The sequence below is a fragment of the Chrysochloris asiatica genome, unplaced genomic scaffold (genome assembly GCF_000296735.1).
Source record: "Chrysochloris asiatica unplaced genomic scaffold, ChrAsi1.0 scaffold00094, whole genome shotgun sequence".
NCBI classification, from domain to species: domain Eukaryota; kingdom Metazoa; phylum Chordata; class Mammalia; order Afrosoricida; family Chrysochloridae; genus Chrysochloris; species Chrysochloris asiatica.
This window is the reverse complement of record NW_006408612.1, coordinates 8,054,831-8,069,487: the sequence shown is the minus strand read 5'-3', so window position 1 is coordinate 8,069,487 and position 14,657 is coordinate 8,054,831. Positions and strand designations below refer to the sequence as shown.

At 34.7% G+C, this 14,657-nt stretch overlaps 1 protein-coding gene across 1 annotated transcript in view; it reads right to left on the bottom strand.

Annotated features, from left to right (window-relative positions):
• The window catches only part of MTX2 (metaxin 2), a 35,736-nt gene extending 21,079 nt beyond the window's left edge, over nucleotides 1-14,657 (bottom strand). The window contains exons 1-7 of the mRNA XM_006866700.1: nucleotides 14,643-14,657; nucleotides 12,057-12,129; nucleotides 8,187-8,263; nucleotides 6,406-6,498; nucleotides 5,870-5,908; nucleotides 5,349-5,474; nucleotides 4,065-4,141 (exon numbers count right to left, since the gene is read on the bottom strand). Coding sequence (XP_006866762.1) covers nucleotides 4,065-4,141; nucleotides 5,349-5,474; nucleotides 5,870-5,908; nucleotides 6,406-6,498; nucleotides 8,187-8,263; nucleotides 12,057-12,129; nucleotides 14,643-14,657 — 500 coding nt within the window. The remainder of the gene's footprint in view (nucleotides 1-4,064; nucleotides 4,142-5,348; nucleotides 5,475-5,869; nucleotides 5,909-6,405; nucleotides 6,499-8,186; nucleotides 8,264-12,056; nucleotides 12,130-14,642) is intronic.

The following is a 14,657-nucleotide window of genomic DNA, read 5'->3' as shown; positions in this document are numbered from 1 at the left end:
CCAAAAAAAAACGCTAAAGAGGATAGAGAGAAACACTGTTAACAGATGATATATGGAGGGGATAATAATCAATGTAATTAAACAAGCTATATGAATGGTTGAATGTGAAGCTGATGATGTGCCCTGTAAACTTTCACTCAATCCAAAATAAAAACATTTTATTAAATTAAAAAAAAGGTTTCACCAAAAGAGTAGAAAAGGGAGCACAAAGAACGGAAAAAATCTTTTACAACGACATATCAGACAATAGACTAATCTCTAAAATCAATAGGCAACGACAACACCTCACAGAAAAAAAGACAAGTTATTTGTGCCGATTAAAAAATGGGCACAGGACATGAACAGACACATCCAAGGAAGACATTCGGGCAGCCAACAAAAATATGAAGAAATGTTCATGATCATTAGCCACTATTGTTGTTGTTAAGTGCCGTCGAGTTGATTCCAACCCATAGCGACCCTGTACAGGGTTTCCAAAGAGCAGCTGGTGATCTTGAGCCACTGACCTTGTATTTCAAATGACTTTGTAGAGTGTGGCATTAGCCCATGGTGCCACACCAGGACATTAGAGATGCAAATCAAAATAACAATGAGATATCATCTCACACCAGCAATAACAGAATCAATTAGTCCAACAGACTAATGGAACATGTGAACATCAGTCTCCATGACTCTGAGACCAGAAGAACTAAATGGTGCCCAACTATCATTACCAACTGCTCTGAAAGGGATCACATTAGAAGATCCCAGATAGAGCGGCAGAATATGTAGAACAAAACTCAAAAGTATTTTTAAATGACCAGGCTTACTGGACTGAAAGAGACTGGAGGAACCTGACATTATGGCCCTCAACCACACTTCAGGTCTGGAAAAGAACTCATCCTCGTGGTCCAACTTTCAATCATGCAGCATATAGGGTGTATGGGGGAACAACGACACTTGTGAAGTATGCGCACTATGACTGATAGAGCGGTCAGTTATAAGGGGCAATATGTTCTTAAGGACAATGGTGAGAAGGTATGGGAAGGTGAGTGGAAGAAAAATAGGAGCCACAGGGAGGAAGTGAGATAACTGGTGTTGCATGGAGGGATTAATATGAAACATAGTGTATTATTTGTTTAATTAAAACTGATGATCTTCCTGTAAACCTTCACTCAGGTCACAAAAGTTAAAATAAAATAAAATAAAATAAAATATATATATATATATATTGCTACAAATTCACAGAAACTTGTATTAAACAAAAAATCAAAATATGAAGCTACTGTTTCTTGGGCATAACCTCCATTTAGTTCTATGTACTTCCTAAGGCAGTTTTTTTCTCTAACACTTCCCCAAAGAATTATGTGCTCTTTGACTTATATCATGTCAAATCAGCAGTTCTGCCATCCTCTAGGGACCTAAATTATGTTCCTTTTAAATGTTCTATAAGTTTTGGGAACAAAAAGAAGCCTGAAGGGGGCAAGATCAGGGCTGTAGTGTGGACAGGGTAAAATTTCCCAACAAAATTCTCATAGGATAGCCCTGCATTACCCTCTAAGAATATACAGGTACATTGTCATGATGGAAAACAATTCCTTAGTGCAAATAACTGGTGTTTTCTCACAAATGAAGTTTCCAGTTTTCTTAAAACTTCTTCCAAGTCATCATGATCATCCATTGTACTCTGAGAAAATCTACTGAGATTACACAGTTGGAGCACACATACATCCATCCCCCTGGAAGTCACTGTTTTGTTTGGACATTTTTATGTTTTGAAAGCACCCTAAAGACATTTTTAAGTGCCACTGAGTCAGTCTGCACTCATAGTGACCCTGTATAGGGTTTCTAAGGAGCACCTGGTGTGTTTAAACCTCCCACTAGTTAGCTGCAGTTAGCAGTCCAAAGCTTTTGCTGCAGTGTCACACCAGGACTCCTAACAACACTAAGATCAGTCTGTTACTGGGTGAACTTCTCTGTAGCCATCACTGATCACAGAAACATGTTCAAATATGTTTTATTTGGAATAAACACATGAATATATGAACAGGGACCTAGTAGCAATATTTTCTTAACCTACCTTCCTGTCTTGACGTAAGGGTTCTATTCACTAAATGGGCAATATTAAAATTGATGAAATCTATTCCATTCTTCAACCATAATTATTTCTTAGGGAAAAATGTTTATCTGTTCTAGCCTCATATAATTAAAATTATTTCAGAACCTACATCTTAATATTAAATAAGCAATTCCTCAAAAGCAAGCCTTTGGTTTTGCAAGTCACGTGTCCTCAATTAAAAATTTTTATTTTAAGTTTAAATACAAGTGTTCCCTTATAAAGAAAAAGTTATTTTGGTAATTCCACTGAACTGCATACCAAAGAATCCCTGGTTAACTAAGTCTTTACTACTGAGTTTTAACAAGGAGAAAACAAGTTAGATCTATTCCCCAGGCCTCCCCTGAAGACAGTATGCATGACAAAACTAACTGTTAAACAGAATGATGCACTTCAAACACAGAAACACACCCCTTCTGAGCTTTTCAACTCAAAAGGACTCCTATTTCAGAAAGAATAAGAGTGACTGGCACTAACATTTGGATAAATTTCTTTTGTGTTAGAGAATCTGCGTAGCAAACATCAGAGGCTTTACCTACCAGAATTTCATGGCTTGAACTCTGTGAACTTTCTGCTGTAGTGATCAGTGAACTCTAAATTTTAGTAATATCAATTATATATAGTATACATTACACATTACTATAGAATAAGGAGTCCTGGTGTGGCACTGTGGGATAATGCACTGGACTGCAAGGTTGGTTTGAAGTACATGGTCGGTGGTTCAAATTCACCAGCCACTCCTCAGAAAACTTAAACATGATCATTATGAGTAAGAAACCAACTCAAAGGCACTAAATAACAACAACTCTACAATAATATAATTTACATATTTCTAAGGCATCATCTTAGTCATTCTTAGTACAAATTATCCTATCTCTACTAAATGAAGTTTGATATGGCTACAGAAGATCATGCCTTTGAAGATAAAATAATAGCATATAAAGCCTTTTAAAACTTATTAGTAATCCATAAATAAAGACATTTTTGTTAAAAAGCCAAGAAGAGAAGGTCGGAATTTCTAAGGAAACCACTGAAATTATGCTAATTTAAACTCATATTCAACTGGATCAGGATAACTGATTCTGATACATTAATGTTATAAAAATGTTTATAATAAAGAGGAAAATCCATTTTTACTTGTTTTAGAGATTCTTTTTATGTTGCAAAAAATTCTGTCTCTATGAAATATAATTCTTTTGTTTACATAAATATAGTAACACGTATTTATTTAACCTATATCCTTCATATCCATTTCTATACTTTAAAAATGCTTTCATTCATTTTAAAGAGATAAGTGCATAACAGTGCATGTCCACTCAATAATACTGTTTATTATTTAATAGCTTTATTCACTTTTCTAGTTCCCTGAGTATGGTCTCATACAGTGTAACCTGTAGTTACACTAGCAGCATCTTGAAGCTTTAAAAGTACTTTACAAGTTCAGAATCTTGGTAAGAGTTCATAATTCCGTATATAACACCTCAAATTACCCTTATTAGAACCTTGTTGCTATTGTTAAGTTCCATCCAGCTGATTCTGACTCAGAGTGACCCTGTATAGGATTTCCAAGGCTTATCATATTATAAAATAATGCCTGGTATACATATCTGACCTTAGGAGAAATTCCTAATAGCAAGAACTGCATTTGAGAATGCTTGTTCTTCCAGAACCTACCACTATATGCTTGGCACATAAGAATTGCTTAAAAAAACAAAACAACAACAAAAAATGTACAATTGAGTATAAACATAAAATTTTGAAGAACTACATCTTTTCATAAGTTATAAATACCCATTGAATTATAACTCAGTTTCATACACATTATCTAATTTATTAAGCTTATACAAAAATAATGTTTAAAAAAGGACAATTTGGCTGTTTATTAATGGTCTCTTCTTGCGAAAAAAACAATTCTCTATCACAAAAGAAACTCGTAACCTAAAAATAAAGAAAAACTAAAATTACTTACTGCTTATTGAAAAAATATGGTTGTGTTCCCAGTCTTTGAGAAAGAGCTTGACAACACTGGTCTACATCTTCTAAGACCTAACACAAGCAACAAATCACATACAAAAAAATATCTTTAAATGAGCAAAACAATAAAGATGGTGCAAGCTTAACTTCATTCACATTTCACAACAAAAAACAAATGAGATTTACTTCTTATAATATATTCAAGAGATTATAGACTATGTATGTTGTAGACTATGTATGTTGTTATTAAGTACCGTCGACCTTATAGAGGGTTTCTGAGGAGTAGCTGATGGGTTTGAACTGCTGATCTTGTGGTATACAGTCCAGTGCTGATCCTACAGTGCCACACCAGGAATCCTAGACTATTATATAGCATAAACTACTTTTTATATAAGAAACTAGAAGAAAAATTTAGAGTGAATGTTCTTTAAGTACAAGTACAATTAAGTAACAATGTTAGAGTTAACATTGAGAAAGCTTTTCTCTCAAGACTCTACTCCCCACATAAAAATGTTTTCTTAACCCATAATTTCAAATGACTTTGCATGTACAAAATAATCTGCTTCCTAAGTGACGCTGCTGACCTACCATGCATGAGTAAAACCATTTGATTTGCTTTCCCACTAGTAGTGATGGGTTTTATTTACGCCATTCTCTATTCATTTACTCAATCCCCCTTGTGGCCAATGGCACACATCAGTGAGATGGCTGTTTAGGATTAGGGGGAAAGAGAGAGAGATTGATTAGCTTAATGATGCTCAAACACATGACCTTGACAAGATACACATTTTTTACATTGTGCTACTTCAGTAAATTTAGGACCAAAGAAAAATACATATACTAAGCATTGAATTAGAGGGTTGTTGCTTCTTCCCAAAGCCTTGATACTGCAAATCTATATTTACTGACATAAAAGAGGCCCACAATGTATAGGCTATAGAGTGGCAGGTATAATATGATCTCATTTAAGGAAAATGCTATTAAGATACACCTAGGAGAATATTCTCCACAAGTTGTTAACAGTGGCAACTTCTAGGTGGAAGAATCTCAGTAGCATTTATATTCTCTTTAAACTTTTCTATTATACTTTTTTTTTTTTTTACATTAAGCATGTGTGATTTTTATAAAATAAATTATACAATAATTACTTCATGTTAGAATATTTCACAACTATTTTGCTAATTTTACATTATGCAGAAATTTTTAAAAGGAATATCAACACAAAGAATAAATTTTTAGTGTCTGTAAGTTGAGGGTTCATTTTGTCAACTGAACTGACCTGATCCAGAGTCTTGTTGCCCCATCCGATAGCTTTCATCTTGCGTTTCACTTCCCACTGTTTCTGATAGGCCAAAATACGGTTCAGAGGCCAAGGGTAAGGCGATCCAAACCTAGGAAAAGTAATCTAAAGCAAAAAGATTTTGTTAGAAACACTGTTCCTCCTAAAAACAAAGACTGGTTTTACAAATAAAATTCTGACAGAAATATATTTTCAGAGAACACAAATGGAGCAATATGAAGAAAATCCAAAATTACATAACTTGCAGTCTAAAAAATTAAAATTTTAAACCATTCACTTTAAAAATATATAAACATTTATGTACTTTGCTACCAGTTATATCAAACAATGACACATAGCTTCCCTAAGTTGTATGTGCAAGCAAAATTAAAGTAAGTGAAAAACTATAGCACTAATGGTATAAACCACAATGTTTCATTTATGAGCAGGGACTTGCGATTCTGAGCAAAAGTGTTTTCTCATTAAATTTTAATTAAGATAAATGCTGCAGAACCACTCACCTCCCCTACTGTAGCTTCATCGCACCACTGAAGATACAACTAGGAACAAAAGAACAGTCACGAGAACTTCAGAATACCAAAAGGAAACCAGATTTAAAAAGTTATTTCTTGCAATGGTAATTTTTTATAAGCCAACTTTAAAAAAGTCACCGATGAGAGGTTTATTCCCCCAGCTAACAAAGCTATGGAGAATCATTAAATTTAATGGGGAGACTTTTATTTTTTATTCATATAATACATCTTTATATATCAAAGTATTTTATAGATCTTATTTAAGAAACGTCACAATACTGACGTTTTGTAAAATAGTGGGGGCAAGAATCACTGTATTTTATAAATAGAAAAACTAGAACTGAAAATGTCACGGAACTTATTCAAAGATAATGATCACATAATGTAGATAAGCAGCTTAGCCCTAAAACTGCTTGACCTTTTCTTATTTTAAATTTCTCAATAACTCTAAACTAACACACAAGAAAGATTTTATTTTATGGAGGGAAAAGCTTACTTTTAAGCCCTATAATCTTGTATTATACCTCTGCAGTCAACAGCATATTGTTGACTAATTCCATGTAGGCTTTCATTTCTGCTTTTTGGACTTCATCCAGCCCATCACTAAGCGAATGGCCCTAAAGGGAATTTTTAAAAATTTTAGAGTATCATATTAAATATACAAAAACTTTCAGCTAGCTTGCTATCAAGTAATATAACATCAATGTTTCTACTAGAGATGTCCAATGGATTCATTTCCAAAATTGCTCCTAAGACAAAATTATTTTACATGAAGACATATTTAATATTCTACTATCACTGTAAAATATTCATTACTAGCAATTATTTTACACTATAAAAATATATCTTTCAATGGAAAAAACTACATTAATAATTATTTCACAAAAGAAAAAACAGAATGGTCAGTAAAGTTTGTTTTTTATAAAGACATTAAATTTATTTATAATAAAAGAAATGCTAAAATATTCACATGTATTGCTTATACTATAAAGTGGCCAATGAAAAGATTTGGAATCAACTCAACAGCAACTAACAACAATACACTAGTAAGTGATAGATACATAAGAAAATATAAACTTTACTTCAATCTGACAATCAGATATAAAATTTTTAAGTGAATATATTATGACATGGCACTATCATTCAGTATCACTCTTAGGAATTTATCCTAAGGAGACAATCAGTCAAATGTGCAAATGCTTATGTTTAAGAATATTTATCTTAGTATTTCTTATAAAAGACAACAACTGGCAACAACTTAAATGCCCATCAATAAAGTCTTGAGAAAGTAAATTACAACACATCCAAACAATTTAAAAGGTTGATATACAATTATAATCACTAAAATAGAAAAATGTCAAACATGAGGGGGCTTCAAAAAGTTTGAGAAAAATTCCATTACCTTTTCACTCCATTTTTCTATGAACTTTCTGAGTCCCCTCGCACTGATGATTTTAAAAGGTAGGGTGCAGAATAACATGTAATAAACATACTGTCATTGAGTTCATTTCAAATCAGAGTTACCCAATAAGAGAAAACCGGCACTGCTCCAGAGAATTTCAGAGGCTATCCATCTTTATGAAACAGACTGGACTCATCTTCTGACCAAGGAGTGACTGGTGGATTCAAACCACCAATTTTTGGGTAACAGATCAATGCTTAGTCCACTGTGGTACTAGCGATCATAATAGTATGTGGCACTGTAGGATCAGCACTAGACTGTGAACTATAAGGTCAGTGGTTCAAACCCACCAGCTGTTCCTCCGAAATCCTGTACAGGGTTGCTATGAGTCAGAATCTACTCGACTGCACTTAACTACATATATGCGTACAGAACGTTTCAGAAGGGTGGTTCAACAAAACATCAATGGCAGTGGTCCTTACATAACTATTAAAATCTAAACTGAATAAATGAAAAGTTGAATAATTTAAATGACTAGATTAGTATATTCAACTTTTAAACATATCTTATTTATCTCCTTTCTCAAGAGTTAATCTGCTATTATATAACAATCTAAGTTTTCAATTATGACCAAACTTCTCATAACCATAAATTGGGAAATTAGCTACCATTTTAGGAAGATCAAGCTACCTCTTGTGCCACAATGGGGGGGTGGGGGGGGGGGAGGTGGGAGGTGGGAGGAAAGAGATACTTTAATTTTAGAATTACTTTTCCAGCAGTTTATATTGGCATTTTATAAAACTAGGTTAAAATCAATGTAACTGTGAACAGACACACTAAAGAATGATGAATGGTTATTTAAGAGTCACTGTAATCAAATCCATTTAATATCTTTTTTATTACCTTGGCTTTAACAAATTGGACTATTGGGCCAAGTTCTGATACTACTTGATTTCCCACATGAATAAAAGGTACTTTACCTGTTGAGGAAAAAAATGCATGAAAACACTTAGCAAATTAAAGTTTATATTAACAAAAGGAAATCAACACAAATTTAGGATATATTTTATTAACACACACTTCACGAAATTAAAACTTTTGAAAATTGTAGTCAAATGTATGTTAAGTTTAGTAAAAAAATTTTTAAAAACTGGTTACTGACTAATTTTAAAAACAAGCAAACAAAAAGAACATGTAGATTCATTTCTTGAATTCTTTACTTGGATATACCAACAGATCACACAATATTCTCTTTTCAGAGCTAACACAAGTGAATCACTATAAAGCATTAAGTACTAATCATCCAAATTACTAAACTAAGACAATAGTTCATGACCAGTGATAAATTTCAAAGAAACCTAACTAGGTTTTCTCTTCAGAGTACAGAGACTCAATCTGTATTTTAAACTGTTACATTTAAGAAACCTCCTCCTTTTACATCTTCTAATTTTAAATATCTGATTCCCATTAAGCTCAATATTTAAAGCACACCTACATTAAAATATTTCTTTGGTTCAAAAATATCAAGAATTAGGAGAATTAACAATTATTGAAGGCATGCTAGTTTGTGAGTTTAATAACACGAAGCATGTTCCCAATAAATGTGGGGAAAAAGAACAAGCATCATGCTCAAAAAGTTGGTTTCTCTAAATAAATCTCATGCTGAAAAAGTAGCATCTCATTTGAAAACATACTAATATTTGATAAAATTGTCAGAGATGATGAAAAAAAAAAAGTCTCCAAATAGCAAGAAAGTCCATCCTAAAAGTCAAAAGATGAAACCTGCTGTCAGACCTAGTTCAAACAGAGTTCACACTAACAGCAGGCTTCTTCATGCTCCTTTTCAATAGATTCACTCTCTCTGGTTCAGTCAGCCTAAGGGTAATGGAGGAGGTGCACAGCAGCAACAAAAGCTTCCTCTGCATCCATAGGATAACATGCATTACAAAGGAAAGGCAGGCCTTCTGGAACACAACAATTCAATAGATGCAGTCAGAAGATACTTCCATGTTACCAATGTAAGAGCACTGAACTGACATTCCTTTCCCCTGCCTCTTTATAAATCTTGCAGCCACTATTTTACATAAATAGTATAGGTTCTCTGAGATAAAATGATCTGAGAATGAGAGTTTCTCTCAGTATTCTGAAGTATTAGCATTTTGAGAGTATTTCTCATTTTCAACATACAAGGAAGCTTCAAAAAGTTTGTGGAGATTTATAATTAAAAGGTAGTAGAGTTTTTCTACAAAATTTTTGAAGCTCCCTTAAATAGGGTCACTGTGAGATGAAACCAACTCCATGGCAGTGGGTTTGGGTTTTTGATCTGACAGTTTGGAGTGCTTGAAAGAGTTTGCTTTGTTTCTGTCCTTCCTTTTCTTACAAATATGTTAAGTATTACAGATGCTACAGCAGGGAAGCAGCATTAGCAGGCAGTGAGTATTCATCCAAAATATCTCTAACTAGAAGCAGGTATATACAAATCAAGGCAACCAATGTTTTGTTGTTGCTGTTAAGTGCCTTCGGGTGATTCCTGTATAGGGTTTCCAAGAAGTAGAGCTGGTAGGTTTAAACCACCAACTTTTCAGTTACTAGTTCAATGCTTTCCCACAATGCCACACCAGAAGTCCAAGCAACAAATTATTAGTAAATAATGTTTTTTGTCACTAATCTTACTTAAAATGAAACCAATGTTAAGTCTTTGTTACTGCAAGTACCAAGGAAAAGCACAGTGAGACAGTTATTCTTTGGCACCATCAAAGGTCATTCTCCATGTTTTCATTTTAGGCGGAAAAATCACTTTTAGAATCTTTACTTTTACAGAAAAGCAAGAACATGTTGCCAGGACACTATGCAGATTCAGAGAATAGATCTTGGGTGTCCTCTAGCCCAATCACTTCATACTACAGAAGCTGTCATTGAGGTGCCGGGGGGGGGGCGGGAATCCCAGGGAAATAGTTAATATGTGACAAAGTCATAGAAGGATACCATATAATTTTCCTAAATCTTAACCAAGAGGTCTTTTGACTACTCTCTGCTTTAAAAATCTACAAGATCAAATAAGCACATTAAAGTAAAAAATGCTTCCACAATTACTCAAAATTATGAAAGGAAAAAGTCATTTGAGACATAATAAATTTTAAATATCCTACTGGAAAGTGCATTTTCATTTCCTGTAGGAGTGGCTGTTAAGTGTCATCAAGTTGGTTCTGATATAGCGTCCCTGTGTAGGCTTTACCAAGAAACGGCTCATAGATTTGAACCACCAGCTTTTTGGTTCAAGCAATCCAGTGTTTATCCTACAAGTTCACATCAGGAGACTTCTATGGCTATATATTTATGCCTCTGTAATAGCTGTCTGTTTTTCATACAGTCTACAACAAGATAACTATCTGGCAAGGTCAGTTTAAACTGCAAAGTCAGCAGTTCAAGCTCACCAGCCGCTCCTTGGAGTCCCTATATAGGGCCACTATGAGTTGAAACCAACTCAAGACTCAATGGCACTTAACAACACCTGGTAGTATTAAGTACAGTATAGTCATTTTAGGAAACAGCTGGATGAACTGTATCACTTATCGCCATATTAGAACTAGCTTACTGGTCATTTTATGTATACACCTAAACAATTTTTTATATGATTACATAGAGGAAAAAGATGGAAATAAAGCAATATAATTCATATAGCCAGAATTCAGTAAAGTGTATAAAAACATATATAATATCAGCCCAGAGTGAGTCATCGAATGATCTATAAAAGACTAAAATATGTTTTTAGGTTTCTAAGCCTATAAATTCTCTTATGGAAACATATGTGTATAGATACATATATATTCATAAACCTATAAATATGCAAGAGGATTCAAAGAGTTCATGGAAAAATTCCACTATCTTTTAATTCCATTTTTTTACAAAGGTTTTGAAGACCCCTAGTAGATGCAATCATCTAGAATTTTCAGCATATTTTCATACCATTTGACAATTCATTATCACCCTTAAGAACTTAAAGACTTTAAAAAGTGTTTTTGTATAATGAACAAATAGATTGTCTCCCTGAAAAGTAATGTAACACTTTTATACCAAACGGCTAAACTCATTTGGATTTACTCATAAAGGAGGGATTCTATGTGTTATTACTGCTCTAGCAAAGCCAGAACTACCACAATGCACACTGAGTATATTTAATATCCCTTTAACTTATCAGCTTTATGGCACTTATTTTTATGGTAAAAATTATTTCAATCATAATTTATTTTAAATGGCTCTTTAATCTACTTCAGTGACACTGAAGAAAAGGCAGTACTGATTATAAAAAGTAGCCGAAAAACTGAAATTTTAGTTAAAGCATTGTTGTTGTTGTTAAGTGCCATCGAGTCGGGTCCGACCCATAGCAACCCTGTACAGGGTTTCCGAGGGTGTAAATCTTTACGGGAGTAGAAAGCCTCATCTTTCTCCCGTGGAGCGGCTGGTAGTTTCGAACCGCTGACCTTAAGGTTCGCAGCCCGATTCGTAACCACTATGCTACCAGAGTAGCGTTACGAGGGCAAAAAAAGTAAAAACAACAAAAAAATTTCCAGTAACCATCTCTGCCTAGAGTTGAAAGGAATAGGCACACCTATCCCAAAATTTTCAAGTCTGCAACTGGTATTTCATAAAACTGAGCAAAATTCCCTCAAAAGGCCTCCAAAATTAAGCATTTTTAATTCTTGGATACAAAATGGATTCTATCAATATTTTTATTAATGAAGAAAAATGAGAAAGAAGAAAGTAATCACTTACCAGATGGAGACATGTATTCTGCATTTGATCTACAAACCACTTTGACAGGCAGATTACACATTTGCAAAAAGGCCTGTAATCAAGAGAACTACAGTAAAAATCTAATGAAAGCATAAACATATTTCAACACAACTGCTTTTCTTTTTCCAAACTGAAGAGTTGATATAGTAACACTATTGTGGAAGAATAAATCAATTTAAAGTAAGGGATTTATTTTCCAAACACAAAATGTCATGTTAGTATTAAAAAATCACTGATTTAGACACTGTCGGCATATGCTATAGAGTCAGTTCCAACTCACAGCGACCCTGTACAGGGTTTCCGAGGCTGTAAACCTTTACGGGAGCAGAAACCCTCATCTTTCTCCCACGGAACAACTGGTAGTTTCAAACTGCTGGCCCTGAGGTTCGCAGCCCAATTCATAACCACTACGATACCAGAGCTCCTTTAGATATAAGAAATTTAAAGCATTTCTTCAGATTTATGGAAGAAAATGTAAATTATCTATACTTCCTTTACTGTATTAGTTTATGTAAGTCAGCCATTGCACATATATTATGTCCAGTTTCGTTAGCAGATCACCAAAGTCCACATTTTATAAGCGATTGCTTAGTCCCACTACTCTTCCCAGGATCACTGTCTTTCTCTTCTTTTTACGTTTTTATTGTGAATTGAGTGAAAGTTTACAGGGCAGAACATCAGTTTTACATTCAACAAATCATACACTTTGTTTCATTACAGTGATTATAATCCCCTCCATGTATCATCAGTTAACAGTATTTCTCTAGATTTATTGTAGCTGTTTTGTTTTTTTTCTTTTAAACACTCAGGCATATATAATAATTTACCCCACCAAAAGGCACATTCTGCAAGTCTACCTCCTGGCAGCCAGCTTTCAGTTCCTCTCTTACCATGAATCTAGAGTCCTCAGCTGCTCCCTCTCTCCTTGTCCCTATCTCTGCCTCCTTTTCTGGTGTCACTGCTTCTCTAGATAGGGTCCTGCATTCTGCTTGTGCTCTTCTCCCTTGATGGTCCTAGGGCGCTGTGTTTCTGGACTGTAAGATTAACTACTTCCCCATTTTTGTTACAAAACTTCTACCTTTACAATTGTGACAGTTGCAATTAGTCATGATAATAATTACTTACTACTGAATCATAAGAATCTTATCCACATCTCTTTTTACCAGACCCATCGAGACAAGATGAAAACTATTCAGTGAGGACTTTATCTTTTCCCACACACTCTTAAACTAAACTCCCTCTTAAAACCTTGTAAGCCAATCACTTTGTGCCTTTATCGCCCCCTCATTTTTGGCATCCAGTGTCTAAGTTGCCCATCCCTATTCACCCTGTATACAGAGGGAACAGCATTGCTATTGGATGTGAAGACTACTTCCCTCTCTGTTGGTATTTTGAGCTAGGGTTGTATTCTTTCACCATACTTATTCAACCTGTATGCTGAGCAAATAATACGAGAAGCTGGGTTATATGAAGAAAAACGTAGCATCAGGATTGGAGGAAGACTCATTAACAACTTGCGATATGCAGATGATACAGCCTTGCTTGCTGAAAGTGAAGAGGACTTGAAACATTTACTGATGAAAATCAAAGACCACACACAGCCTTTGGTATGGATTATATCTCAATGTAAAGAAAACAAAAATCCTCACCACTGGACCAATAAACAACATTCTTATTAACAGAGAAAAGATTGAAGTTGTCAAGGACTTCATTCTTCTTAGATCAAGTATCAATACTCACGGAAGCAGCAGTCAAGAAATCAAAGGACGTATTGCATAAGGCAAATCTGCTACACAAGATCTTTCTAAAGTGTTGAAGAGGAAAGATGTCAGCTTAAAGACTAAGGTACGCCTGACCCAAACCATGGTATTTTCAATAACCTCATATGCATGCGAAAGCTGGACAGTAAATGAGGAAGACCATAGAAGAATCAATGCATTTGAGTTATGGTGCTGGAGGAGAATATTGAAAGTGCCATAGGCTGCCAAAAGAACCAACAGATCCATGTTGGAAGTGCAGCCAGAGTGCTCCTTATAGGCCAGGATGGCCAAACTTCGTCTCTTATACTTCGGACATATCATCAGGAGGGACCAGTCGCTGGAGAAGGATATCATGTTGGTCAGGTGGAGGGTAAAATGAAAAGAGGAAGACCCCCAACGAGATGGAATGGCTAAGTAGAAGCATCAATGGACTCAAGTGTGGCAACAATAGTGAGGTTGGCCCAGAATCAGGCAGTGTTTCATTCTGCTGTGCATAAGGTCGCTATGAGTTGGAACCAACTCGATAGCACGTAACAATAATAAACCTCCTCAAATATAGGTTAAGTTAATCAAATTGTAGCAATTTACCCTTGTTTATCAAAACTTGTTTTCTTTTTTATTATCTTCCTCTAGTCGAGTTTCGATTACCAAACCATTGACACTAGGTCTGCAAGTTTGGGTGTTCTTGTACGAGACCTCTCACTTCATATCAGCTGGATGCTTCACTATCAGCTCTAGCCCTCTGTGTGTCATTTTCTTAGGGAAAAAACTCTGAAATGTTATTCTGCTTCTTCGGTGTTCTCACCAATGTAATGCTCAT